Source organism: Salmo salar, chromosome 03 (genome assembly GCF_965601325.2).
Source record: "Salmo salar chromosome 03, fSalSal1, whole genome shotgun sequence".
Lineage (NCBI taxonomy): Eukaryota > Metazoa > Chordata > Actinopteri > Salmoniformes > Salmonidae > Salmo > Salmo salar.
The window spans coordinates 20,047,406-20,073,696 of record NC_138293.1 but is presented as its reverse complement, the minus strand read 5'-3'; the positions used below and the strand labels follow the sequence as shown (position 1 = coordinate 20,073,696).

At 44.5% G+C, this 26,291-nt stretch overlaps 2 protein-coding genes across 6 annotated transcripts in view; one reads left to right on the top strand and one right to left on the bottom strand.

Annotated features, from left to right (window-relative positions):
* Nucleotides 1-272: 272 nt before the first annotated feature.
* Nucleotides 273-2,540, top strand: LOC106599548 (transcription cofactor HES-6). Its single transcript, XM_014190835.3, has 4 exons — nucleotides 273-648; nucleotides 743-829; nucleotides 945-1,026; nucleotides 1,400-2,540. The coding sequence occupies exons 1-4, from the start codon at nucleotides 571-573 to the stop codon at nucleotides 1,861-1,863; spliced, it is 711 nt and encodes a 236-aa protein (XP_014046310.1). The 5' UTR covers nucleotides 273-570; the 3' UTR covers nucleotides 1,864-2,540.
* Nucleotides 2,541-5,347: 2,807 nt separating this feature from the next.
* LOC106599551 (period circadian protein homolog 2) overlaps nucleotides 5,348-26,291 on the bottom strand; it is a 29,948-nt gene continuing 9,004 nt past the window's right edge. For 2 of the 5 annotated variants that reach the window (XM_014190840.3, XM_014190838.3), the window contains exons 3-21: nucleotides 24,701-24,951; nucleotides 24,428-24,549; nucleotides 23,932-24,133; nucleotides 23,263-23,314; nucleotides 21,164-21,306; nucleotides 20,936-21,014; nucleotides 19,885-19,991; nucleotides 19,590-19,743; nucleotides 19,096-19,390; nucleotides 18,795-18,906; nucleotides 18,336-18,528; nucleotides 17,749-17,870; nucleotides 16,854-17,084; nucleotides 15,882-16,148; nucleotides 14,535-15,541; nucleotides 10,654-10,855; nucleotides 10,176-10,344; nucleotides 8,932-9,082; nucleotides 5,348-8,667 (exon numbers count right to left, since the gene is read on the bottom strand). In XM_014190840.3, coding sequence (XP_014046315.2) covers nucleotides 8,494-8,667; nucleotides 8,932-9,082; nucleotides 10,176-10,344; nucleotides 10,654-10,855; nucleotides 14,535-15,541; nucleotides 15,882-16,148; nucleotides 16,854-17,084; nucleotides 17,749-17,870; nucleotides 18,336-18,528; nucleotides 18,795-18,906; nucleotides 19,096-19,390; nucleotides 19,590-19,743; nucleotides 19,885-19,991; nucleotides 20,936-21,014; nucleotides 21,164-21,306; nucleotides 23,263-23,314; nucleotides 23,932-24,133; nucleotides 24,428-24,549; nucleotides 24,701-24,951 — 4,033 coding nt within the window. In that variant the 3' untranslated portion in view covers nucleotides 5,348-8,493. Of the gene's footprint in view, nucleotides 8,668-8,931; nucleotides 9,131-10,175; nucleotides 10,345-10,653; nucleotides 10,856-14,534; nucleotides 15,542-15,881; nucleotides 16,149-16,853; nucleotides 17,085-17,748; nucleotides 17,871-18,335; nucleotides 18,529-18,794; nucleotides 18,907-19,095; nucleotides 19,391-19,589; nucleotides 19,744-19,884; nucleotides 19,992-20,935; nucleotides 21,015-21,163; nucleotides 21,307-23,262; nucleotides 23,315-23,931; nucleotides 24,134-24,427; nucleotides 24,550-24,700; nucleotides 24,952-26,291 lie in introns of those variants that run through there. The other 3 variants (XM_014190842.3, XM_014190844.3, XM_082973342.1) reach the window with 3 other exon arrangements.

Genomic DNA, 26,291 nt, shown 5'->3' with positions numbered 1-26,291 from the left:
TAAATATTGGTTTTATGTGTTAAGTAAAGTTATAGGCCTATAATGCTGCTTTTAAAGTTGACGATAAAATACTGTCTCTTTGCTATTTATTATCATAATTTCATTCCATCTCTTTCAAAACATATTGGTCTCAGGAGCACTACTAGAATGGTGGTTTATGAAAGAATAAACTATTTCGGGCCGGGACACAAACCAAAGAATAGCCCTCTTACGGTCTAGCCAATTCCTCTCTCTCTCTCTCTCTCTCTCTGCCGACAACTGCCATAGCGCTCAGAGGACAAAATGCTAGACCAGCGATTGGCTGATTCGCATTGCGCTCAACAATCTTCTGCTCGCGTAGTCAGCCCCTCTATTCACATGTAAATTGGGTGAGGCGTTATAAATACCTACTACTGGCACTATCGTTGCGCTTGAGGCTGCATAACAAATCAAGTGCCCGTCTGCACAAGTACAGTTCGGCTTTGTTTGCAACAGGGACCGGAGGCCATCTGTCCCATTCACGGTGTGTAACGGTCGTGTGGATTTATCAACCCTCCGTTTTTGGCAGTGTCTGGGTTAAACTTCTCCAACATGGCCCCCACTCCCAATAATAAAAACGGACTGAGTAGAGACGAGGGTGAATTCTATGGCATTAAAGTGGACAGAAAGGTAGGCCAATGTGTCGCTGATTGTTGTGTATTGAGTGTTATTTAGTGTAACTTAATATAAACTATTAATGTGCGGTCAATTGGGTTTTTTTCAGACCAGAAAACCGTTGGTTGAGAAAAAGAGACGGGCTCGCATCAATGAAAGTTTGCAAGAACTCAGAGTTCTGCTCGCAGACACAGATGTACGTTTTTGCACATTTTATGTCACTTTATCTGACATTCTCCCTCTCTTTGTGTAGCCTATTGTCGTTACATTGTAAACCAGTTATGTACATTTTATCAATCTGACATTCACAGTTACAATTAAAGATGGAGAACGCCGAAGTGCTGGAAATGACTGTGAAACGAGTGGAGAGTATCATTCAAAGCCGAGCACAAGGTAAGATAGGCCCATAGGCTAGGTTTATGCACGCGATGGTATTATGCACGTGGACATTTCATACAACTAGTGGAAAGTAGTGTGTCGGCCAACATATGTAGGATCTTAATTTAAGACAGTTTGCTACGGCAGGAAAATAATCCAGCAGCAACAGGAAATGTGAATTATTATGTGGATTATAATGAATGGACATTTTTGTAGAGGTTGATTGAAGTCTGAAATTTCAAAGCGTTAATAACAAACTTCAGAAGCCGTTTTAAACCTCAAATACACATCATGTTTTACATTTCTTGCATTGCAGGAATGTTCTCCTGCAACAGGGTGATCAAATTAAGATTCTTATAAATGTATCTCTCTGTCTGTGCTTTGTCAGAGGTCAACATCGTGAACCGGGAGGCAAGCGAAAGGTTTGCTGCGGGTTACATCCAGTGCATGCATGAGGTGCACACCTTCGTGTCCAACTGCCCGGGAATTGACGCGACCGTCGCGGCGGAGCTCTTGAACCACCTCCTGGAATGTATGCCCCTAAACGACGAGGACAAATTCCAGGTGATGATCCAGAATATCATGACAGACTGCTCCACTAACAGTACCAGCACTTGGCCCAGTTCTGAGGGCATATACGCAGCACTGGTCTCCCCGGGGGGAAAGAGTATCTCCAGCGGCAGTTCCTCAGCCCTCTCCCCGGCGCCCTCCACTACCTCCAGTGATGACCTGTGCTCGGATCTGGAAGAGACTGACTCTGAGCAGAACCACATCTCTGTGGACGCTGAGAACCAGGATGTTCTGAACATGCCCACAGCGGCTTATTCCGAGTCCATGTGGAGACCCTGGTAGAGCCCCAAATGAGGCCTACAACTGTCCTGTACTAGAGGAATAGCCTACAATAGTTCTTGTTTATTGGGTTTTATTCTGTAACGCTGAAGATCAAATTCCTTGGAATGTTGTTAGGCTGTTGGATGAGAGATTTTGTAGGACTAGCATGTGAAGTGGGACACTGTAACTTCACTTGGCAATGCAAAGTTTTGTTGCAAATAGGCTAGAGGTGGCATCATTTTAAAAAGCTCTTTTTTGTATTTGAACCATTCTAATAATGCGTTTGAACAACTAATAAGTATTCAAGCTATTTAATGAATTAATTGTATGTAATAGTTCAACTTTGAATAATTCCACATTGTTATAGATCTAAGATGTATTTTTGCCAGATATAGGTGGTTTATTTACCTTCAGTGAAGGGAGGGTACAGTAGGCCTGAATGCAGATGTAAATATGTAATTGTTAATAGTATGGCTGTATAGAAAATAACCTGTCCCATTAAACCACACATAGTAATACAGTATTAGTTTAGTGTAAATTATTTTATATGTTTAGGTTGAGGAAAATAAATATTGTAACATTGTAATAACACCGTTTTGTAAGCGTTTGTGCCTGATTATGTCATGTCCATATCTCATTTCAGACTTAAATTGTCATACACTGACTTAGTTAATTTTATTAAACGCATTTTCTCTTCATATTGGACTCAGTTTATCCTATTTATACTAAACAAAAATATAAACGCAACACGCAACAATTTCAGAGATTTTACTGAGTTCCAGTTCATTTAATGAAATCAGTCAATTGAAATAAATAAATTAGACCCTAAACTATGTTTTTCACATGACTGGTCAGGGGTGCAGCCATGGGTTGGCCTTGGAGGGCATAGGCCCACCCACTGGGGAGCCAGGCCCAGCCAATCGGAATGAGTTTTTCCCCACAAAAGGGCTCCCTCAAAACTTGAGACATCTGTGGCATTGTGTTGTGTGACAAAACTTCACATTTTAAGGTGGCCTTTTATTGTCCCCAGCACAAGGTGCACTTGTGTAATGATCATGTTTTTTAAATCAGCTTCTTGATATGCCACACCTGTCAGATGGATGGATTATCTTGGCAAAGGAGAAATGCTCACTAACAGGGATGTAAACACATTTGTGCACAACATTTTAGAGAAATAAGCTTTTTGTGGTTATGGAAACTGTAAGGGATTTTTTATTTCAGCTCATGAAATATGGGACCAACACTACATGTTGCGTTTATATTTTTGTTCAGTGTACTTAGCTGTGAAGAATTGAACACAAAGTAATGGACAATCGATCCATTCAGGGAAGTCTACTGCATAGCTCACTTCTAAAACAGGGACCAGAAATGGCAAAAATGATTGCCTGCTAAACTGGCATCAAACAGTCATTCCACAGTAAACACATTTCAGCTTTACACTGGTACCATTGTTTTTAAGATATGAATCATACATGAACATTTGTATGCCATTTGTGTGTGAAGGTAGGCTTGGAAGTTTTAATTTAGGCCTATTTTAGCACAGATGGGCCAGTGGGCTATTATGAGGTGAGAATGTCTGCCTTGGGGCTTCTCTACAATGCCGTGTGAGATCTGACAGCTTGTTCATTTGATGGCTGGGCCTTCATTGATATTCTGACAGCTTTGATTCCTTGAAATATGCCAAGCAGATGTCAATATCATGAGATGTTAGTTCACCACCGAGGTTGTGTGGGGTAATATAAGAAATGTAAAGTGAGCCATCCCACTCCCTATTTATTTCTGGTTCATATCCAGACAATGAACTAAGCAGACCAGACACAGCTGCTATAGCATTGGTGTTTATGGGAGAGCCACCCTGAAGTAGACCTTTTTTTTCCAATGGTAAACGACCGAGACTCTAAGTAAGACATCTTTATTTATCCACCATCTTTGATAATATTACCTCAGATCATACGTCTTGCGTAACGGGTACATGGACACCAGAAGAACATTGCACTCTGTTCAAAACATGTATTTCCCGTTCAGTCAAAAGTAGAATGCACTAGCACATGTGTGGTAATCTTTTAAGAAGTATACTATTTGAGCATGAAAGATCTCAACATTCCCACAGACCCCCAACAGCCCACCACAGATACCTACACTGAATATGAAAGCGCTTCTCCTCGGGTTCAGTGGACGACCAAGTGGCACCTTGGAAGTTTCTCTGATGTCCCTAAGTGTCACTTCTGACACCTCCATATACTAGCAACGTCTCAACTCCCACCAACATAAACATGTTAAGACCCTGTTATTCCTCTCTTAGTCTTCCAAACCACAGACGATAAACAATATGTTTTACTAAAGACTATTTCGTTATTCCAATGATAATTCTTCTTCTCATTGTATAATTGAATACATTTTCATGCATGATGTGAAAAAAAGTCGAAAGATAAATTATAATGATATTTCATTAGCCTATACGCAACGTTCAGTGAGTTATATGGCTAATTTGCAAGAGTACCCCTAGCTAGCGTTTAAATAACACACATCAACAACCCAACGCCTTCTCTGTAACATATAGCCTAGCCAAGGTGGCTCTATAACGATTGGATGAATTGTATATTAATTCTCTACCTGAAATCCACATTATTAGGAGACATTCACAGACTGTTGTCAGTTTACGATGGAGACGACTCCAGATTAGCGGAACCCCAGAGGTGGCCATCACCGCAGGAGGGACACTGTCCAGATTCACACCTGATCATCAAATTGGGAGAGGTGCGAACAGCGAGGCATGTGAATGACCGTGGCCGCTTTGATCCAAGCTACTAAAAGCCGTGGAAAAATATTTCCAACTACCACTGTCTGTCTGCCTTCCTGTCCAGTTTCCACTGATAACATCTAGCCATGGGCTTTTGGTCGCGAGCATTAGGATTTTATTTGACCCTCTCCTCTGACATTTTTTGGCAAATGTGAATTAAATGTTCTATACTGTAGGAAAAAGTGGAATAACTAACATGCGGTGGTTAATAGCCCTATTTTGGCTGATAGGCCTATTTTGAAATGCCACACTGCCATTCAATTCGAACAGTTAGTGAAGTGAGCATATGGCCAATCATTCCACCAACGGTCCATTTTCTGTAACTGCTCAAGACATTCAGGTCCTCCCAAATTAAGAACGTGCCATTAATGGTCCATTACACCATCTACCGAAATTAACCTAATTAATTAAGAACTGAAATCACTTGAGTTACAATGAATTGATCTCGGGAAAAACATGAAATTGGCTCTTTGGTCTAAAGCTTTAGGAGCTGTTGACATCAGAAGGAAAACTTGCTAGGATATCCTTCAATATTGATCGTATTTCCACTGAAAGTATTTCCACAATGGCCTTATCCTGAATACAAACAAATAAGAAAAAGGTATCCTAACATATGGCATGAAATAAATGTAGGTTACCTACTTGATTTTATTACATTTATGTCAGATTATTGTGTTTTCATAAAGAGTAGGCTAGAAGCGTAAATATATTTAAATGTTAAAATGTTTGACTTTTATTTTGTAACATTAACACATTAACACAGCCAATGTGTTTACACTTTTCAAAGTGACTATCCAACAACACAAGAAATACAGAAATACAGAGACATACAAGACCAACTGTAAAGAAATCATTTAGGAAAAATGCAGGAACACAATTTGTGTTTCGAGTGTTTAAAAAAAGATATATATTATTTGAAAAATAGACAGAGGAGTCCTGACAAATGCTTAGACCCAATAACTATCCCAGCCATATTACAATGCAGAAAGTGTTGCCACTACCATGTGCTCTTAAACACTGTTCCAAGGCCAGCAAGCCTGATAGCTTATGCTTTGTGTTTGGGAAAGCTGATCCTAGAACAGTGCTATAGGACATTCTTTCCTCAAAGCTTGGTCAAACCATCAATCACAGGCTAGAAAGAAAATGGTGAACAAAAAGCACCTTCTCTATAAGCCTCCCCTACCAACTGTACTCTTTAGTCAGCCAACACGCTGTACTATGAAGCGTTTCAAAAACAAACACAATTATCAAATCAAAAATCAAATCAAATGTTATTGGTCATATACACATGGTTAGCAGATGTTAATGCGAGTGTAACGAAATGCTTGTGCTTCTGGTTCCGACAGTGCAGTAATATCTAACAAGTGATCTAACAATTCTCCACCAACTACCTAATACACACAAATCTAACGAGGTGAATGAGAATATGTACATATAAATATATGGATGAGCGATGGCCAGAGCAGCATAGGCAAGGTGCAATAGATGGTATAACATACAGTATATACATGTGATATGAGTAATGTAAGATACGTAAACATTATTCAAGTGGCATTATTTAAAGTGGCATTGTTTAAAGTGACGAGTGATCCATTTATTAAAGAGTCAGGTGATTGGGTCTCCATGTAGGCAGCTGCCTCTCTGAGTTAGTGATGGCTCTTTAGCAGTCTGATGGCCTTGAGATAGAAGCTGTTCTTCAGTCTCCTGGTCCCAGCTTTAATGCACCTGTACTGACCTCGCCTTCTGGATGGTAGCGGGGTGAACAGGCAGTGGCTTGGGTGGTTGTTTGCTTTGATGATCTTTTTGGCCTTCCTGTGACATCGGGTGCTGTAGGTGTCCTGGAGGGCAGGTAGTTTTCCCCCCGGTGATGCGTTGTGCAGACCACACCACCCTCTGGAGAGCCTTGCGGTTGAGGAAGGAGCAGTTGCCGTACCAGGCTGTGATACAGCCCGACAGGATGCTCTCGATTGTGCATCTGTAAAAGTTAGTCAGGGTTTTGGGTGACAAGCCAAATTTCTTAGGCCTCCTTAGTTTGAAGCGGTTGAAGAGGCACTGTTGTGCCTTCTTCACCACACTGTCTGTGTGGGTGGACCATTTCAGTTTGTCGTTGATGTGTAAGCCGAGGAATTTAAAACTTTCCACCTTCTCCACTGCTGTCCCTTTGATGTGGATAGGGGGGTGCTCCCTCTGCTGTTTCCTGAAGTCCACGATCATCTCCTTTGTTTTGTTGACGTTGAGTGAGAGGTTGTTTTCATGACACCACACTCCGAGTGCCCTCACCTCCTCCCTGTAGGCTGTCTCGTCGTTGTTGGTAATCAAGCCCACTACTGTTGTGTCGTCTGCAAACTTGATGATTGAGTTGGAGGCATGCATGGCCACGCAATCGTGGGTGAACAGGAGGGGGCTGAGCATGCACCCTTGTGGGGCCCCAGTGTTAAGGGTCAGCGAGGTGGAGATGTTGTTTCCTACCTTCACCACCTGGGGGCGGCCCGTGAGAAAGTCCAGGACCCAGTAGCACAGGGCGGGTTTAGGCCCAGGTCCTCCAGCTTGATGATGAGCTTAGAGGGTACTATGGTGTTGAATGCTGAGCTGTAGTCAATGAACAGCATTCTTACATAGGTATTCCTCTTGTCCAGATGGGATAGGGCAGTGTGCAGTGTGATGGCGATTGCGTCATCTGTGGACCTGTTGGGGCGGTATGCAAACTGAAGTGGGTCGAGGGTGGCAGGTAAGGTGGAGGTGATATGATCCTTGACTAGCCTTTCAAAGCACTTCATGATGACAGAAGTGAGTGCTACGGGGCGGTAGTCATTTAGTTCAGTTATCTTTGCCTTCTTGGGTACAGGAACACTGGTGGCCATCTTGAAGCATGTCGGGACAACAGCCTGAGATAGGGAGTGATTGAATATGTCCGTAAACACACCGTAAACACATGTATATTGGTCCTAGTTCTCTTATGCTGGTTTCTTCCTATATTTATATTGTGAGACTCAGAACCAAGAAACACATATACTGTACATATATTATTCTCTGGTATAAAAATAGAGTATCTCTTTGAAACCATTGGTGGTAAAAAAAACATTTCACCAACCATTTTACAGGTGCTTTAAATTATATATATTTTTCTCATATTGAGAGACAGTTGAAAAACAGCAAGTCCACTAAATATTCTTGGCTACCATCAACACAAAAACAAGACTATAAGTCTTAAACTTCTTCAGTGAAAGCATTCATTTTAATCAGTGAAACAACACAGGAAAAGAGATGGAATTGAAAGAACAGAGTTTTGCACAGACTGGAACTCACTCATTTGACATTTTAGTAATTTAGCAGACGCTCGTATCCAGAGTGACTTACAAAAGGAATTAGGGTTAAGTGCCTTGCTCAAAGGCACCTCGATAGATTTTTCACCTAGTCGGCTCGTTGATACAAACCAGCGGCCTTCGGTTACTGGCCGATCGTTATTAACCACTAGGCTACCTGCCCACCGCTGGGCTACCTGCCCACCGCTAGGCTACCTGCCCACCGCTAGGCTACCTGCCCAACCTCAATCTCATCTTCTTTTTCTCTCTCTCACACATTCACACACATAAAATGAATTGAACAGGTGGGCCGCTGGTCTCTCAGGCTGTAGCAGAGTTTCCATACGGTTTAGCTGGTTGTAGAAAAGGTCTGTACCGCTAGCAGGACGCATGCAGTACTAGGTAGTCCAATATGATCATTCCCTGGTCAGGGACAGCTGTTGGTCTGAGGATGGGACCCGGTCAATAATTGATGTCGCTTGAGAACGAGTCTCGGGCGGAAGTGCTGATGTTACAATCAACAGCGGTGGATTCAGGGTGTGGATGTGGCTATGATGATCCAAGGCCAGAAGAGGGGCAGGTGTCTGTGTTTAAGGGCTCCTCGCTGGGCTTCCTGGAGGGGCTGACCTCCCCTGTCTCAGTCTCTGTGTCTCCCATGTCTAGGTCAGACTGCTCCTCAGACATCACTGCCTTTGGAGCACCCTCCTCACAGCACACACAGGCCTAAACAAAACAACAAAACAACACACACACACACACACATTTCTGTTAGTTAATGTTAGACTTGCTTTTGACAAACGTGATTGACGGCCCATAGTATAAGAGAGAGAGAGTAAGAGAGAGTGAAAGAAGGAGAAAGAGAAAAAGAAAGGAAGAGAGAGAGAGTGATTGTGAAAAAGAGAGAGGGAGGAAAGAGGAAGAAAAAGAGAGCGCGTTAAAGAGAAAGCAATAGAGCGAGACAGCCATAAAGAGAAAGAGAGAGCTTACCTTGATGTCCATGACCTTGGGCAGCCCTCCACTCCTCATCCAGGGGTGGACCTCTACCAGTTCCCTCTGCTGCTCCCCAGTGAAGCACGGCTGACTCTTCTGCATCCCACGCAGCCTCTCTCTGTCCTCTCTGAGCAACCTCTCGATGCCCCTGAGTAGACCAAGGGACATACACACTCAGTATTCTGAACCATGGGACCTATGTGACCAGGGAAAAGATACTCAAACAGTAAGAATACTATTGGACATGCAGGTAACACAGAGAGTGGTACTGGGTATTAGGGTGTCGGGAAAGGTATGTCTGGTTAGTGGTTAAAAAATGTGTATTTGGCATGAGGGAGTCATGGGTATCAGATGACAATTTTATATAATTGATCTTCATGGTTACCTAGATTGGGTGTCTGGTACCTGGAGAGTAGTCAAACTAGCATTTAAGACACCACACATTTCCTCTCAATTCACCTTGTCTAACAACTGTCGGTCTTTGTGTGAAAGCCCCATCTGGTGGACATAAGTCAGAACTGCAATTTAACTTTAATATTAGCAAAGCTTTTAACACAAATGGTCAATTCTAATTCAGCATGCCAGGTGAATATGGGAAGGGAGTGGGAAACAACAAGGGTGTACAGTGCAATGTACTAGGAAAGTATTTCCCAAAGATCTAGAGTGCTGTGTCCCATCTAAAAATTTTCTTATGGCCTACCAAAAAATACCCAACCAATATTTAAAACCCCAGCATTCACAGCCACTCATCATGCCCTGGGTAGAAGTTGCCTGTAGTCACAGATCTAGGATCAGTTTATCCTCCCCCATCCCAAATCCCAAACTGACACCAGACCTGCATCCACAGACAACTTTCTCTTACTCCAGGGCACATTGTGTGCTGCCTCTCTCCTGTCTCCTCCAACTCACCGCGAGGGCATCAGATTTTTTAAATATTTATTTATTTTACCTTTATTTAACTAGCCAACTCAGTTAAGAACAAATTATTATTTACAATGACGGCCTACCCCGGCCAAACCCTAACCCGGACGATGCTGGGCCAATTGTGCGCCGCCCTATGTGACTCCCAATCACGGCCAGTTGTGATACGGCCTGGAATCAAACCAGGGTCTGTAGTGATGCCTCTCGTACTGAGATGCAGTGCCTCAGACCGCTGCGCCACTCGGGAACCCTGATAGGTCAACATGACCTTGTTGTCAGCATTGAGGGTGACCAAACACGGCGGGTCCTGCAGTACATACTTGTCGTGTTGGCCCTGCTCCATCTCCATTGGCCGCACATCCATGACGCTACGGCTGCTCCCACTATCGCAGCCGGTGGAGTGCCCTTTGACCTTCTGCCTACTGTTCTGGGAGGAGTCCACGCTGCCAAAGTGGTTTCTGATCTTTCTGCTGGTGTGGCTGCTGCATACTTGGGGGGAGAATAACAAAACAGAGTTAGGATATTTTACTTCTGAATCACCAGAGTTGTAGTCTCAAGTGCTTTGTACATGAAGCAACAAATGGTTGAATGTAATGTCTTGCTGCCATGTCCTTCTGTCCTGTGTTTGTTATTGTCCCTGCCAGTCTTGTTCAGAAAATATGCTTAATAATATGTTTTACATGGGAAATCCTCCTCAATACGGTTACAGGAGATACGTTTGGTACAGTGGAAGTGACTGGAATAGGAACAAATGTCTTACAAACGTACAAGAAGTCTAGGGTAGGTGTGTGTACAGACCTGTGCCATTGCCAGATACACCACTAGTTGACGTTCCACTAGCTGACGTTCTACAGCCCGACCTTCCACTGTTCGACGTTCTAGCTGAGGTTCCACAGTCATTAGACCTTGAACCCATGGACCCTGAGGTGGCTGAGTGAGAGTCTGAATGGAGCAGGATGTCAAGCATGTTGCTAGGGTTACCGTCGCCTGGCGAACTCACCTGCAAGACAGAGGTAAAAGGAAAGATCAGCAAACAGAAGCTCCACTCTCAAGTCGTATTGGTCTCTTTTTTCTTTAATCAGTCCCATCCTTCCTTTCTTGCTTCTTTGCTCCTTTAATTCCTTATCATGATCTGAGAGGCACCTCAACCATATTGTCCTGAAATATTAATCCAACAGACACCCTTTTTACAGTAACTAAGGTAAGTTTCCTTTTGTGCATTTTAACAATGGAGGAACTGGAAGTTTAGTGAAGCCACACCAATCCAGCCATACTTCTCCTGACATGTTGGCAAAATTTGATTTACCTCTATGCCAAAAGCCATCTTTTTTTGAATGAATTTTTACGATATAGCCAATTTTGACTTTGCAGCTGGCCCATCTTGCGGACATTTCTCAGTTCTGCCTCAAGGGCAACAATCATGACAATAAACACCAACCTGCAGAGCAGACAGAGTTTGGATTTAAAGGGATACTTCAGGATTTTGGCAACGAGGCCCTTTATCTACTTCCCCAGAGTCAGATGAACTTGTTGATACCATTTTTATGTTTCTGTGTCCAGTATGAAGGAAGATAGAGGTAGTTTTGCGAGCCTATGTTAACATAGACTTCCAGTCATTGTGCTAACGCTAGTTAACATTGGCTCGCAAAACTACTTCTAACTTCCTTCATACTGGACATAGAGACATAAAAATGGTATCCATGAGTTCATCCGACTCTAGTGAAGTAAATAAAGGGCCTCAATGCCAAAAAATACTGAAGTATCCCTTGAACACCCTTGGCATGTCTCCACTTTTTTGACTGATTTTGATGTCAAAATATGTTTAAAAACTATAGTTTGTGCCTTTAAAGTTGTACTCCTGTCTCATTTTCAGACCAGAGGAATTGGTGAAACTATAACATCATATCACAGTAAAAGCATTCTTAAAATATTTAGGAAAATGTCAAATGAATCTATAGCCTATGTGCCGGACCGCCACTTGGCTGCCAGCTGAAGACAATATGGGATTGATTTGTGAATACCTTACGGATTAAGCAGCCTTTTATACATCCTAACCCTAGCCTAACACCTCCAGTCTAAAAACAACACTTTCGTAGTGTTGCTGCGATTTTGGGGAATCTCAACATTACTACCATAACCTCACACCGACTCAGTTTTTTTCTGTATTTTTTTTTTCAATTGAACCTTTATTTAACCAGGTAGGCTAGTTGAGAACATGTTCTCATTTACAACTGCAACCTGGCCAAGATAAAGCAAAGCAGTGCGACACAAACAACAACACAGAGTTACACATGGAATAAACAAACATACAGTCAATAACACAATAGAAAAAGTCTATATACAGTGTGTGTAAATGGCGTGAGGAGGTAAGGCAATAAATAGGCCATAGTAGCGAAGTAATTACAATTTAGCAAATTAACACTGGAGTGATAGATGTGCAGATTATGATGTGCAAGTAGAAATACTGGTGTGCAAAAGAGCAAAAAAGTAAATAAAAACAATATGGGGTGAGGTAGGTAGTGAGCTGAGATAAGGCGGAGCTTTACCTAGCAAAAACGTATAGATGACCTGGAGCCAGTGGGTTTGGCGAAGGATATGTAGCGAGGGCCAGCCGACGAGAGCATACAGGTCGCAGCGGTGGGTGGTATATGGGGCTTTGGTGACAAAACGGATGGCACTGTGATAGACTGTATCCAGTTTGCTGAGTAGAGTGTTGGAGGCTATTTTGTAAATGACATCGCCGAAGTCGAGGATCGGTAGAATAGTCAGTTTTACGAGGGTATGTTTGGCAGTGTGAGTGAAGGAGGCTTTGTTGCGAAATAGGAAGCCGAGTCTAGATTTAATTTTGTATTGGAGATGTTTAATATGAGTCTGGAAGGAGAGTTTACAGTCTAGCCAAACACCTAGGTATTTGTAGTTGTCCACATATTCTAAGTCAGAATCGTTTAAGAGCAGTTGGAGTCCACGGAAGGAGTGTTGTATGGCATTGAAGCTCGTTTGGAGGTTTGTTAACACAGTGTCCAAAGAAGGGCCAGATTTATACAGAATGGTGTCGTCTGCGTAGAGCGACATCGTTGATATATACAGAAAAAAGAGTCGGCCCGAGAATTGAACCCTGTGGTACCCTCAGAGGTTCGGACAACAGGCCCTCCGATTTGACACACTGAACTCTATCTGAGAAGTAGTTGGTGAACCAGGCAAGACAGTCATTTGAGAAACCAAGGCTGTTGAGTCTGCCGATATGAATACGGTGATTGACAGAGTCGAAAGCCTTAGCCAGGTCGATGAAGATGGCTGCACAGTACTTTCTTTTATCGATGGCGGTTATGATATCGTTTAGCACCTTGAGCGTAGCTGAGGTGCACCCGTGACCAGCTCGGAAACCGGATTGCACAGCGGAGAAGGTACGGTGGGATTCGAAATGGTCAGTGATCTGTTTAATAACTTGGCTTTCGGAGACTTTAGAAAGGCAGGGCAGGATGGATATAGGTCTGTAACAGTTTGGGTTTAGATTGTCACCCCCTTTGAAGAGGGGGATGACCGCGGCAGCTTTCCAATCTTTAGGGATCTCAGACGATACAAAAGAGAGGTTGAACAGACTGGTAATAGGGGTTGCAACAATGGCAGCGGATAATTTTAGAAAGAGAGGGTCCAGATTGTCTAGCCCAGCTGATTTGTACGGGTCCAGGTTTGGCAGATCTTTCAGAACATCTGCTATCTGGATTTGGGTGAAGGAGAAGCTGGGGAGGCTTGGGCAAGTAGCTGCGGGGGGTGCGGAGCTGTTGGCCGGGGTTGTGGTAGCCATGAAAGCTACCACAACCCCGGCCAACAGGAAAGCATGGCCAGCCGTAGAGATTGAAATTCTCGATTATCGTGGCTTTATCAGTGGTGACAGTGTTTCTTAGCCTCAGTGCAGTGGGCAGCTGGGAGGAGGTGCTCTTATTCTCCATGGACTTTACAGTGTCCCAAAACTTTTTGGAGTTAGAGCTACAGGATGCAAATTTCTGTTTGAAAAAGCTGCTAGTCTTTGCTTTCCTAACTGACTGCGTGTATTGGTTCCTGACTACCCTGAAAAGTTGCATATCGCGGGGACTATTCGATGCTAGTGCAGTCCGCCACAGGATGTTTTTGTGCTGGTCTCGGGCAGTCAGGTCTGGAGTGAACCAAGGGCTATATCTGTTCTTAGTTCTACATTTTTTGAAAGGGGCATGCTTATTTAAGATGGTGAGGAAATTACTTTTAAAGAACGACCAGGCATCCTCTACTGACGGGATGAGGTCAATATCCTTCCAGGATACCCGGACCAGGTCGATTAGAAAGGCCTGCTCGCAGAAGTGTTTTAGGGAGCGTTTGACAGTGATGAGGGGTGGTCGTTTGACCGCGGACCCATAGCGGATGCAGGCAATGATCGCTGAGATCCTGATTGAAAACAGCAGAGGTGTATTTGGAGGGCAAGTTGGTCAGGATAATATCTATGAGGGTAACCATGTTTACGGATTTAGGGTTGTACCTGGTGGGTTCCTTGATAACTTGTGTGAGATTGAGGGCATCTAGCTTAGATTGTAGGACAGGTGGTTGGATAAAACGATAGAAAATGGAAACAGGGGAGGGAGAGAGGAAAAAAGCTAAAGAAAGAAAAGACAGTAGGGGGAAAGACAACGAACAGGGTTATGTCATACCTGCTGAAGCGTGATCTTCTCCATGGCTTGGCAGACCACACTCCTTCCCTTATTGCGGAAGGCGTTATTCCCCGGGGGATCACCACTGGAGGGCGCTACCACCATGCTGTCCTGCCTCTCCAGGGAGCATGGTGTCTCCTCCAGCTGCAGTACGTTGAGCTGCAGGGGAGAGCTGCACCGTGACTGGAACACTGGAGGGGAGGGCACATGGTCCCTGCCGCCCATGGACCCAGGTGTGGAGCCCCGAGACTGGGTGGTTTCCCCAGAAGGCTTGGGGGGCTCCATGGCCATGGAAGAGAAAAGCTGGGTGGGGATTGGGAAGCCTGTCTGGGGGGCGAAGGGGTCCTGGTCCGGGAACTGGGTCTGGATGGTGGAGGATGACTGTGGTGGGAAGGGAAGAGATGTCTGTAGGGGGAAGGGCTGCGGCTGTGCCAGGAAGGGACCCTGGGCAGGGAAGGTGAGGGATGTCTGTGGGAGGAAGGGCTGTGGCTGGGAGGAGTAGCCTGCCGTCTTGACCTGGTAAAAAGGCTGCAGTCCTGGAGCCCCGCTCCCCATTTGAGGGAACATGTAGTTGGGGAGAACCAGAGCCACCACGGGGTTCACCATGGGAGTAGAGAAGGGGGAGGGCTGGATGTTTGGCGGCGGGCACTGGGGATCCTGGTTGCACTGGCTGTCGCCGAAGCCTGGCATTGAATTCTCAGGGCTGGTAGGCATGGTGCCAGCCATGGTGCCCACCCCGGGGTAGACCTGGAGAGGGAAGGCTGGCACTATGTTGGGGTAGGCCAGGGGCGGCAAGGTGGACTGGGAGGAGTTGGAGTGGGACCAGGAGGTCTGGTTGAGGCCCTGATTGAGGAGGTGAGGTCGGGGCTGCTGCTGTCTCTTCCTATGGGACAAAGAACTATCGGACGACTCGTTCTGTTTTACCCGCTTGGACTTGGTCTTCTTGTTGCGCCCGCTTCTACGGGCGGCGGGCTCGGCCTGCCTGCATGGGCGCACAGTGGGCACAGCTGGAGAGGGGGAAAGAGCGGAAAAGAGAGAAAAAGATGGTTAGATTACATTATGTTTTTGACTGTGAGAAGTTGAGTGTATGAGAGCATTAAGGTACTGTGTGTGTCTGTGTTGAATTGTACTAGCCTATGTCTACAAGCTATATTGAGTTCGTATTGTATTGTATTGTATTGTATTGTAGTGTGTTGTGTTGTATTGTAATGTATTGTACTGTAATGTAATGTAATGTACTGTATTGTATTGTATTGTATTGTATTGTAATGAAATGTATTGTAATGTATTGTAATGTAATGTAATGTACTGTATTGTGTGTAAAGCGCGTTCGCTGCTGTACTCTACCATCAGTGGCACCTTTTCCCTTCTGGTGCTCCAGGTATTGGGAACAGTTGGCCTGGAAGGCCTGGACTCCCCGAAGCTCCCTGAAGCGACACAGGAAGGCCTGCTCCTCTCTCTGGGTGTGGGTTGCTAGGACCTGCTTGGTCAGACCCAGCTTCTTATAGGGCTCCCTCTGGAAGCTGGGAGGTGAAACAGCACTAGGGGGAGGCCCAGGAGTCTGGCTGACCCGCTCCACCGTCTCCCCACCACCAGATACATCCTCAATGATCTCTGTACGGAGAAAAACAGATAGAGAACATTAGTTCCAGCAGACCACCATGGATGTACAAGTTAGATACAATATATACAGAAAACATCCAACCGTTCAGGACATAAAGAGATGAGCAGATGAGCCCTCAGCAACATTGATATACATATATACGTTACAAAGAAGCAGATAGGAAGATACATGCAGGACGCCAGTGTGTGCTAGGGTCATCTACTGTATATCATACATCATGGTATAGTCTCGTGGAACCTCTGGGATTCAAGGTACATGCATCTTCTGGAAGATGCATGACCTTTTACATTTTTTTTACATTTTAGTAATTTTAGCAGAAGCTCTTATCCAGAGCGACTTACAGTAGTGAATGCATACATTTCATACATTTCTTTCCGTACTGGTCCCCCGTGGGAATCGAACCCACAACCCTGGCGTTGCAAACACCATGCTCTACCAACTGAGCCACACATGTCTGTACCTCAGAGTACAGACATGATACTGCACCAATGGTGTGTGATAACATTTAGTACACAACATCTAGCTACATCTATACCCACGTAGGCACACACACACACACACACACACACACACACACACACACACACACACACACACACACACACACACACACACCACCACCACCACCACCACCACCACCACCACCACCACAAAAAAGAGCAAAAGACCAGAGAACGAGTCCATGTAGTGTATACCTGACTCGGGCTGCAGTTTCTTGTCTCCTACATGCACAATGGTGCTACTGTAGCTACACTGGCTTGTTATTGACACCACACTCTCGGTTTTGCTGCACGGTGGCACGGCGAGGGCCGCCAGGGAGGAGGAGCCCACTACCCCTGAGGCTGTGGTCGTAGCCTCAGTCTTTTTGTATGCGATGATGTCATCCACAGGGGTTAGACCAGGCTGAGCCTTAAATAGCGCAGGGTCTGCCAGGGTGATAGGGAGAGACAGAGAGGGTGACTAGGAGAGTCACATATAAAGTCCCATAATTGTGGATTAGAGATAGAGAGATAGAGAGATAGAGAGAACATTTGGCTATGTCTGATTCAGTTGGTTAACCTGTCCAACAGAGATTTGGCATGAACTAAAAGATGACCTCTTCATAAATAAAGAGGTATAAATATTATATTTTATTTATTTGTACATAATAAGTATTGATCTTTTGATAAATCGGTATGTGTTCATCTGTTCTGATTCCCTGGCGATCGGTGGAGCCAGATGGAATCTGCAGTGATGTTTTCCAACCAATGTATCATCAACGTTGTCACACCATATCTAATACAGGTATCCGTACCTATTAATCTAGCAGTATTATTTGGTTTGAATTCAATTCATCCCACAGGTATCTTCAATTTCAATTAAGAAATTAAGGAAATTCAAACTGTGTATTCAGTCTGAGATTTAATGATGACGGGCAATTCAATTCATGGTGCATTCAATGACTGGTAGAAATGGATAGCGGTGTAGGAAAGGTCACTTGCCATATAGGCTTCATGCAACATCATACCAACCATACTGTAGTCAAGAGTGTTTTATTGTAAGTAATGGAGTAAAGCTAGATAACGTTAGTAGAACGTTGGTACAAGGTACCTTCAGAGATCTGCATGCGGTTGTCCCCTCCTTTCTGCTTGTCCTCGTCTGAGGACGTGGTGTTGTCAGAAGAGTGCCACTTCCTCTTCCTAGCGATGGGAACGTTACAGCCCTCCAGATATCTGTCAAGAGAGACACAGGAGAGACTGCTTTACTTTCTATCTTCATCAAAAACAATAGCCCATGATGTAACTACCATGTAACTGGGTAGCAGTAAGTTTAAATAGCAGCTACGTAGTACCTACCACTCTCCTTCCCACATAGCTACCCAGGAATAGTACCTATAAGTATTTTGCCCCATAAAAGACAAACTAGATGAATAGACAGATGACTGCCTAGATGACCAGAGAGATGTTCAGCACAGGAGGCTGGTGAGGGGAGGACGGCTAATAATAATGTCAGGAACAGAGCGAATGGAATGGTATCAAACACCTGGAAACCATGTGTTTGATGTATTTGATACCATTCCACTGATTCCGCTCCAGTCATTACCACGAGCCAGTCAAATTAAGGTGCCACCAACCTCCTGTGATGTACAGATAAATGATTAGCAAGATTAATAAATAAGTGACTAGTTAGAAGCTGACCTGATGACGTTGTCCAGACAGCTGATCTGTTGGTAGGAGGAGACCGCCTGGTCGTTGAAGGCCAGCTGCTCCTCCTGTACTGCAGGCCTGCAGTTCTCCAGGGGGGTGGCCCCACTCTCCCTCCAGCTCAGAGGTGCCACGGGGGCTGCAGTGTCCTTGAGACGCACCACAGCTGGACTCTTCTGGAGGAACTCTGTTAGGGAGAGAGCAACGGTCAGGACTGGAATGGGCATGAATATGAACATTCTGTTTACACCTGACTACACCAATAAACTACACCCATGTATTAAACACACACATATACATCTCACTCAACACATAAACACGCATTCATATCTGTACATCCACACACATCCACTCCCCACTTTACATGATCAAATGCACACATAAGCATATCTCAAAAAGTATTTTTCCTGCAGATTGTAAATATTTCTGTTTTAGTTTTCTTGTGTGACTTACTGCCAGCGTTCTTCTTGGTCTCAGGCCTGGCTGAGGAAGAGGCTTTGTAGATTTGTTGTTCCTGACTGTTCTGGAGGTGGATACCTTTACAGATCCCCTGGAATGACCTCTGCTGGGGAGGAGAGAAGAGACATGCTCACTACCATGGAGAGAGAGAGAGAGAGAGAGAGAGAGAGAGAGAGAGAGAGAGAGAGAGAGAGAGAGAGAGAGAGAGAGAGAGAAAGAGGGGAGGGAAAAATAGACTGGGAAAAGTGAGAGAGAAAGAGATAGACAGGTAAAATAGAGGTAGAAGGGTACTCACAGGTTTGGCCCAGCTGCTCTCCCCCTCCTCCTCGATGCGTGTCCTGCTTGGGCTGCTACCATTGCTGTTGATGTTGATGTCTCTGGATGAGCGCGTGTTGCTCTCGCTGGTCATTCCCTGGGATGCTGCAAGGTGGTCGTTGCTTCCCACGTACCCACTGGAGCTAGTGCTGTGAACCGGCTGTAGCAGCAGTCTGTGGATCTGCTCAGTGATCTCCTGGACTTCAGAGTCCATGATCTTGGTCTCCATGAGGGCAGGGAGCGGGGCCTCGAACACATCCTCATTCACTGGGCCCCTTCCAGTGGAAACAACCATATTATCATTATTAGCAGTAATTTCTAGAACAATAGACACAGCATCATAAAGTCTTTTTTTGCCATTTAAAAAAAATGATGCCAAGATACTCTAACACAAAAAAGTGGTGAGCAGGGAGAAGCGCCAAGATACTAAAAAAGTTCAAAGATAGGAAAACATTGTGCTAGGCAGACACTCACATGCGGACTGTGTGCCTCCCGATGATGAAAGAGACCTTACGGCTCCAGGGGTTGACAAAGCTGGACCAGCTGGAGTCGATGATGGCGTACTCTCCATTCCGCGTGCAGAACCTGATGGAGGAGTGGTCAAACGGCTGGCCAGCATACTGAAGGACTATGGATAGGAGAGAGAAAAGGGAATATAAATGTCACAAAAATATGCTGTAAAGGGACATTCCATTTGTTTGTATGCAGCCCAGTGATGTAATAATTAAAAGTGTAATAATTGTTCATGTGTTGTTCTAGTTTGACTTACTCTTCTTGTGAATGGCCAACATGATCTGCCTGTCGTTGGGGTGCATGAGAAGAAGGACTGGGGTGCCAATCAGATCCTGGGGGAGGTAACCAAGAAGAGGAACAGCCCTGGAACACACACACAATGACATCATGAGTCAGCAATCAGCGTACAGTATTACTACCCCAGGAGGTTGGTGGAACCTTAATTGGGGAGGACAGGCTCGTGGTAATGGCTGGAGCGCAATCAGTGGAATGGTTAAAAAAAGGACCCTGGGACTAAACACCTGACTCTCGATCCTGGACTTCCTGACGGGCCGTCACCAGGTGGTAAGGGTAGGCAACAATACATCTGCTACGCTGATCCTCAACACCGGGGACCCTCAGGGGTGCGTGTCCTCCTATACTGCCTGTTCACCCACGACGCATGACCAAGCACGACTCCAACACCATCAATAAGTTAGCAAACGACACAACAGTGGTAGGCCTGATCACCGACAACGATGAGACAGCCTATAGGGAGGAGGTCAGAGACCTGGCAGTGTGGTGCCAGGATAAGTCTGCTGAACAATGAATCAAAAATGGCCACCCGGACAATTTACATTGACCCCCGTACACTGCTGCTACTCGCTGTTAATTGTCTATGAATAGTCACTTTACCCCTACCTACATGTACAAATGACCTCGACTAACCTGTACCCCCGTACATTGACTCTGTACCTGTGCCCCTTGTATATAGCCTCGTTATTGTTATATCATCTTATTGTGTTACTTGTTATTAGATTAGACTTTAGTTAATTTAGCAAATATTTATTGAACTGCATTGTTGGTTAAGGGCTTGTAAGTAAGCATTTCATGGTAAGATCTAAACCTGTTGTATTCGGCGCTTGTGACAAATAACATTTGATTTGATTTGAAATACATCAAACACATTGTTTCCATGTGTTTGATGCCATTCAATTTTCTCTGTTCCAGCCATTATTATGAGCCGTCCTCCCCTCAGCAGCCTCCACTGATTACTAGATCATAATCCTAATACAAACACATTATCAGAAAAATGTTTGGTGTCTTGCCTCTCGTCCACATCCTGGAACACACAGCTAGGAGTGTGTGTGGTGGTGAAGACACGCTTGTCACTAGGAATTCTGGGAGCTGTAGGCAAATTAAAACACTGTTAACACCACTGTTCCCACACACTAATCGCATACTATCCACTATTATACACTATTAAAGATGCAGTTTCAAAAGTATTCAAACAGGCACAACTCAGGTGTTGTGATGGCATTATGATTGGTCCTTACCCTCGTATCCGGAATGCAACCTTTCAGCCAGTAGGAGGCAGCAGAGCTGGTCCTCAAAATGGACCTTGTCCTGCACCTTGATCAGGAAGGGGGTCATACGGAACGGGTAGTACTGCAGGTCCCCCTCACACTCCTTACCCCCACTACAGAACACAGGAGAGAGTGGACAAAGTCAGCAAGTCACTAAAGCAGCAATAAAACCATGAAAATATAGCATATAGTATGATAATGATTGACCGTTTGTGTCAGTGGATTTCCCTTCTTCAGCAGCTTTTTCACAGAGTTCAGCTCTACAGTCGTGGCCAAAAGTTTTGAGAATGACAAATAAAAATGTTCACAAAGTCTGCTGCCTCAGTTTGTATGATGGCAACTTGCTTAAACTCCAGAAAGTTATGAAGAGTGATCAGATGAATTGCAATTAATTGCAAAGTCCCTCTTTGCCATGCAAATGAACTGAATCCCCCAAAAACATTTCCACTGCATTACAGCCCTGCCACAAAAGGGCCAGCTGACATCATGTCAGTGATTCTCTCGTTAACACAGGTGTGAGTGTTGACGAGGACAAGGCTGGAGATCACTCTGTCATGCTGATTGAGTTTGAATAACAGACTGGAAGCTTTAAAAGGAGGGTGGTGCTTGGAATCATTGTTCTTCCTCTGTCAAACATGGTTACCTGCAAGGAAACACGCGCCGTCATCATTGCTTTGCACAAAAAGGGCTTCACAGGCAAGGATATTGCTGCCAATAAGATTGCACCTAAATCAACCATTTATCGGATCATCAAGAACTTCAAGGAGAGCGGTTCAAATGTTGTGAAGAAGGCTTCAGGGCGCCCAAGAAAGTCCAGCAAGCGCCAGGACCGTCTCCTAAAGTTGATTCAGCTGCGGGATCGGGGCACCACCAGTACAGAGCTTGCTCAGGAATGGCAGCAGGCAGGTGTGAGTGGATCTGCACGCACAGTGAGGCGAAGACTTTTGGAGGATGGCATGGTGTCAAGAAGGGCAGCAAAGAAGCCACTTCTCTCCAGGAAAAACATTAGGGACAGACTGATATTCTGCAAAAGGTACAGGGATTGGACTGCTGAGGACTGGGGTAAAGTCATTTTCTCTGATGAATCCCCTTTCCGATTGTTTGGGGCATCCGTAAAAAAGCTTGTCCGGAAAAGACAAGGTGAGCGGTACCATCAGTCCTGTGTCATGCCAACAGTAAAGCATCCTGAGACTATTCATGTGTGGGGTTGCTTCTCAGCCAAGGGAGTGGGCTCACTCACAATTTTGCCTAAGAACACAGCCATGAATAAAGAATGGTACCAACACATCCTCTGAGAGCAACTTCTCCCAACCATCCAGGAACAGTTTGGTGACGAACAATGCCTTTTCCAGCATGATGGAGCACCTTGCCATAAGGCAAAAGTGATAACTAAGTGGCTCGAGGAACAAAACATCGATATTTTGGGTCCATGGCCAGGAAACTCCCCAGACCTTAATCCCATTGTGAACTTGTGGTCAATCCTCAAGAAGCGGGTGGACAAACAAAAACCCACACATTTTGACAAACTCCAAGCATTGATTATGCAAGAATGGGCTGCCGTCAGTCAGGATGTGGCCCAGAAGTTAATTGATAGCATGCCAGGATGGATTGCAGAGGTCTTGAAAAAGAAGGGTCAACACTGCAAATATTGACTCTTTGCATCAACTTCATATAATTGTCAATAAAAGCCTTTGACACTTATGAAATGCTTGTAATTATACTTCAGTATTCCATAGTAACATCTGACAAAAATATCTAAAGACACTGAGGCAGAAGACTTTGTGAAAATTAATATTTGTGTCATTCTCAAAACATTTGGCCACGCCTGTACTATGCTGCTTGGGTTTTTACCTGCCTCTTGGGAGCAGAGTTGAGCCGTAGTTTTACTTTAACAACAACTATGAATAGTGAGTGTGTGCATGCATGAATACGTGTACATGTGTGTCAGAGAGAAGAGCGAGACGAGGGCAGCCGATGACTCAAACTAATTTAAATCTATCCAAAGTTGAAAAAGGGAATGAATAGAAACGCAGAGAGAAGCTGGCACACGGTCATAGCCCTACACACACCAGATCCGACAGAAGAACGATTTCTCCTGCATGCAGTCCGACGGGGAGGACTCTGAAAAGAGAAGAGGGGAAGGGGAACATTTTTTTATTCAAAATAAGTCTCTACTTCATCGGCTTACTGCCGACCCTTGCCTCAATGTTTCCATGCCTACACTACGCATGTTTCCCGAGCTCTTATTAATCCTGGCTTTAGGGACTCCGTCATTTATTTGTATTGTTTAGCATGGCTGACTAGGGTAGTGCGACTAGACTCAAATCCAGGTAAATGTTTTCATGTTTTCCTAGCAACGGTTTAGCGTGTGCTGTTTTAAATGAATTTGTTTTCCGATCATTATAACTACATGGGATTTGCCTGTAAATAGTTGTGAGCGTCTCAAAAGGGCGCTATAGATTTCAAAATAATGATTCACTATCATTAGGATGGGGGACCACTCTTAAAGCCAGCTGTAATGGGTAAACATGCATGTTTTATTTTTCCATCCTACCTTATTCTTTTTGTGCACACCTTGTGATGTATCTGTTTACAGACTGTCTATAAGAGGTTATACGTTAAAGAGGGTGTTAGCTACCTGCTCTGGTGCACATGCTCCAGGAGAGAGGGCGGTAGGGCATGCTTATAAGTGTTTAACGACTGTCCATGGTTATAAGCGTTCGTAGAGGGGTCATTACCTGCTCCTGTGCACATGCTCCAGGATTGCAGGCGGTAGGGCGTGGTGAAGCTGTAGAAAACACTGACGTCTTGGGGAGTCAGGAACTCCACAAACTTAGCGTCCTTGAAGACACCCCTTTTACAGTTGAGGATAGAGGCAGCCTGGTCTGAGATGTAGACGATCTTCCCCGTGATCAGAGATATCGCTACCGCAAAGTTGTCCTGGAGGGACACACAGGAACACGTATGAGAAAAACATGCATATACAGTGCACACACAGCTGCAAGCGTGGATTATGCTTAATCGCTGGGATATCTGATCTGTTGTTGTTCAGACACTGTATGTCAAATAAGGACAGAAATGGACACAGGTGTGGGTATGACTATGAGTCACGCTATCAATGTACTTTGGTATTGTTGGGTTCTGTTTACAACTGCTTTATGTATTTAAGGTAAAATTGTCTCTTTTTCATGCTTTGAAGGTGTATTCAGAGGAAATAGGGTGTTAGTAACTTACATTGTTTTTGAGGGTGTACTCTGAGGTGATGCTGTCTATCTCCTTGATGGTGTAAGAGGACACATCCAGGCCGGATGGCTGACTGTTATTGGTCATCAACAGCTGGTAGTACTCCTCATTGGCTGAAACACAGCAACACAAACCCACATTGGTTTCCTATTGGCCTTTTAAGATACATTAGACAACAAACTATAATGTAATGATGCTAAATACATAATCAAATCACATGTTCAGGCTTACTACCCAGAATGCTTTGCGGTTGAGTTCTCTTACCTTCCACCTGTTTGACACAGCGCAGGGCGTATTTCAGAGTGTTGAGGGAGCTGGACTTGTTGCCCTTGTTCCTCTTGTCAGCAGGAAGGTGGCGCTTGAGCTCCTTCAGGGTCCTGAGAAGCTCCTTCTGGGTCTTGGCCTTAGCTGACTCCTCACTACTGCAGCCGCTGGTGGAAGGGTTGTCCTGCTCAGAACTCAGCAGGCTGAAAGAATTGGAACTACTGGGAGGAGAGGGGCTGTTGGAGTTAGAGCTGGGGAGACAGACAGACAGAGATTATTAATGACAAAGTAACATGTTTTCATTGAGAATTGTTTCAAACCACTAGAATTAAATTGTTATAAGTAAAAGTGCTACACTAAAAATAGACTCCAAAGCTACTACCATATACACGTATGCACCCATGAATGAATTACTCAATTCCTCAATCGTGGACAATAAGTGGATTTCATGTTCATGACGAAGAGGGTATTTTCCACAATATCTCACAGAAATTATTTTAAATGAAATAGCAAAACAAAGTCCTTAAGTTTTGCATGAAATGAGTAGGTTCATTTCTTTGCCCATCTGGTACAATGGCTTGGAGTTTGCTCTACTTTTAGTGTGTTCAGGAGAGTACAATGCTACAATGGTACACGGATACCGGAGCAGCTCTTAAAAATTACATTTGTCTTTTTGTTTTCCCCATCTACTCCGCAGTAGTCTGGGTTCCTGCCTCTGTAACGTTCCACTCCTTGTACTCCGTAAAATGTGCCATCTTTGGCAAATGACACAGAGTACCTTGAGTGGAATGTAATAGCTGAACAGAGACTGGCAACCAGGCTAACTCCACAGAGGATGCCTGGGGAATTCTATGCTGTCTAATCTCAGGTCAGTCTGACTTTCCTCTGTCTTTGAAAGAGCATAATTACATCACCTAGTGGTCAAACAGGGAAATGGTTCCAATCGTTTTTCCACCATTCATTTTTGTGTTTCGTGTAGGCTTACCCTGGCGTGACATTTTGATAACCATGTAAATCTCTCTCGGACAAGGTGACTTATATCAATATATCTACTCGCAGATTCGAAAAAATGCTAATTAGCATCAAAGTATGGGAAAAATGAATGGTGGAAAAACGATTAGAACCATTTTCCAGTTTGACCACTAGGTTTTATGGGTATTATGACTCTGTGGTACTCTATTGTGTCTATTTGAAGCAAAGACTGGACCATGGCACAGGTTTTGGCCCAGTAAACTGAATTTTGTGTGTGTGTGTGTGTGTGTGTGTGTGTGTGTGTGTGTGTGTGTGTGTGTGTGTGTGTGTGTGTGTGTGAGAGAATCTGTAGTAAGTATGAGCCAATGTGTGTTTTTGTGTCACAGGCATTAGCCTAAAGGCTTAGCAAGAGCGCTAACACATCCAAAAGCTATAAACAGCTGCTGAAGACAGCCAACTCATGAAATATAACTCAGGTGTATTTAAATAGTAGCTCCGAATAGAAATCACATTTAGAAATAGCCGCTCTAAGCATTTAGAGATGTAATTATATAAACGAGAGCCACCTAAAGGATCAGCGGCATCTGCTTTTGGCATTAACAGAGTGGTCTGGCAAACG